Source organism: Poecilia formosa, unplaced genomic scaffold, assembly GCF_000485575.1.
Source record: "Poecilia formosa unplaced genomic scaffold, Poecilia_formosa-5.1.2 Scaffold97, whole genome shotgun sequence".
Lineage (NCBI taxonomy): Eukaryota > Metazoa > Chordata > Actinopteri > Cyprinodontiformes > Poeciliidae > Poecilia > Poecilia formosa.
The window spans coordinates 391,101-392,780 of NW_006800036.1; the positions used below are offsets into that span (position 1 = coordinate 391,101).

Here is a 1,680-nt window from a genome sequence, read left to right on the forward strand (position 1 = left end):
TTCAGGAGCAGGTTCAGTGTCACTGGTGCACCTTCTGTAACATTGAATACTGAAAAGATGTCAGAGTTGGAGCAGGGCTGACTGGTTCTGATGTAGCACAAAACTTTTTCTTTTGATACCTGCTTGTCATTGAACTTGAAGCAGCACTTCTTTGGGCCAACTCCACGCAGGCCTGCCAACAGAAAACACAGAGTGAATATCTCAGAGACATGATCAGGTTCATCTCTATGAGTTCCCTTTCTTAATTTCCTGTTAAGCTGTGAAAAGGTAACATCTGAAATGGCTTCTTTTTAAAATAGTAGAGATTGTGCTTGTTCCACTTTCTCTGACTCTGCCTGTGTTTGTATCTGCTTTCCATTACTTTGGTAAAAATGAAATATGTGGGGTTTGAGAAGACAAAGCTTTCTTTCTAAAAATGTTAAACAATGAAGTGATGGATGCTCGTTTATCAGTAAGTCAGTAAAAACCTTAAATGCTTTTTGAAGGAAAGTAAAAGTTCAAAACAAAGATTTCTGAGGTAAGTAGTACTTAATTGGCAATTCATCATTGCAAATAATAATTTTTTCCTTTTGTAAGTTGCAACCAAAATGTTATGTAATGCAGCTTGAACTGTCTGTAGCACATGGATTTGTGGTCACTAAAGACATAAGAGTTACACTTTGTAATATCTTGAAATCTAATTGTTTGCATTTCCATTTCAGGATACTTGTTCAAATAATTATTTTTCTAAAAATGTTGATCCCAGCTGTTTTAAAGCTTGCTAAAATCTCCCGCATAAAGCAAAAAACAAGAAGCAAATTTCTGCTGCTACTTAAGCAAATGTAGTGTTTCTTTAATGTATTGAATTATATTAAAGTAATCTGTAATTTTACACTTATTTAATGCACTATTTGATTTGTATTCAAAATTTAGCTTTGGAAATTTAGTGTTTGAACAAAATATTTTGATCTATCACCCAAGTTAGTTCAGCATACTTTATACTCAATGTGATTTTTTTTTTAAATTAGATAAACTCATCCTAGAATTTAAAAGTTGATTGATAATCATTAAATGTATTAAATAGTTTCTATTTCATGTGTCATCTTACCTTCAGTAAGAGCGATGAAGGCCACCATCATCACAATCACAGACAGAGCAAGACGAGCCATCCTGGTGTGTGTTTGTTGGTGTCAGGGAGCCGCAGTGGTTAGAAAATCTCAGCTAAGTTCAGCTTGTTATCTCTGCTGTTTGATCTCCATCTGCCTTCATATTTATACATCAGAAAAGGGAACCACCACCCCAATTTCCATGTCATCAATCTTTTACGGGGGAATTACCTACGTACGTGAAAGGGACGGCCTTCTTTTGCCTGTTTCACTTCTCTAAAAGTAGCGTGGTTTCCAAAACTGTGTTTTCTCCCACTATGAGGTCACATGATCTGTTTTAATTACAGACCTTCATCTGATAAGATATTAAAGAATTTCTGTTGTCACTCATCAGATATTTTTTGTCCCCAATAGCAATCTGAGTAGTAGTTATTGTCATTGATAAGTTATTGACACTTTCTGGGGTGACCTTGGGTTAGGGGTTAGGAGTTCATCTATAACCGGCAGGCTGAAGGTTCGAATCCCTAACTCTGTTTGTCTTTGTGTCGTTGGCAAGACAAGTCAAGGGCCACTAACAGGTAAGTGGCCCCGTGAC

The 1,680-nt window shown here is 36.3% G+C and overlaps 1 protein-coding gene across 1 annotated transcript in view; it reads right to left on the bottom strand.

The window, feature by feature from the left end:
• The window catches only part of LOC103142445 (monocyte chemotactic protein 1B-like), an 8,997-nt gene extending 7,720 nt beyond the window's left edge, over positions 1–1,277 (bottom strand). The window contains exon 1 of the mRNA XM_007558507.2: positions 1,088–1,277. Coding sequence (XP_007558569.1) covers positions 1,088–1,148 — 61 coding nt within the window. The 5' untranslated portion in view covers positions 1,149–1,277. The remainder of the gene's footprint in view (positions 1–1,087) is intronic.
• Positions 1,278–1,680: the final 403 nt, after the last annotated feature.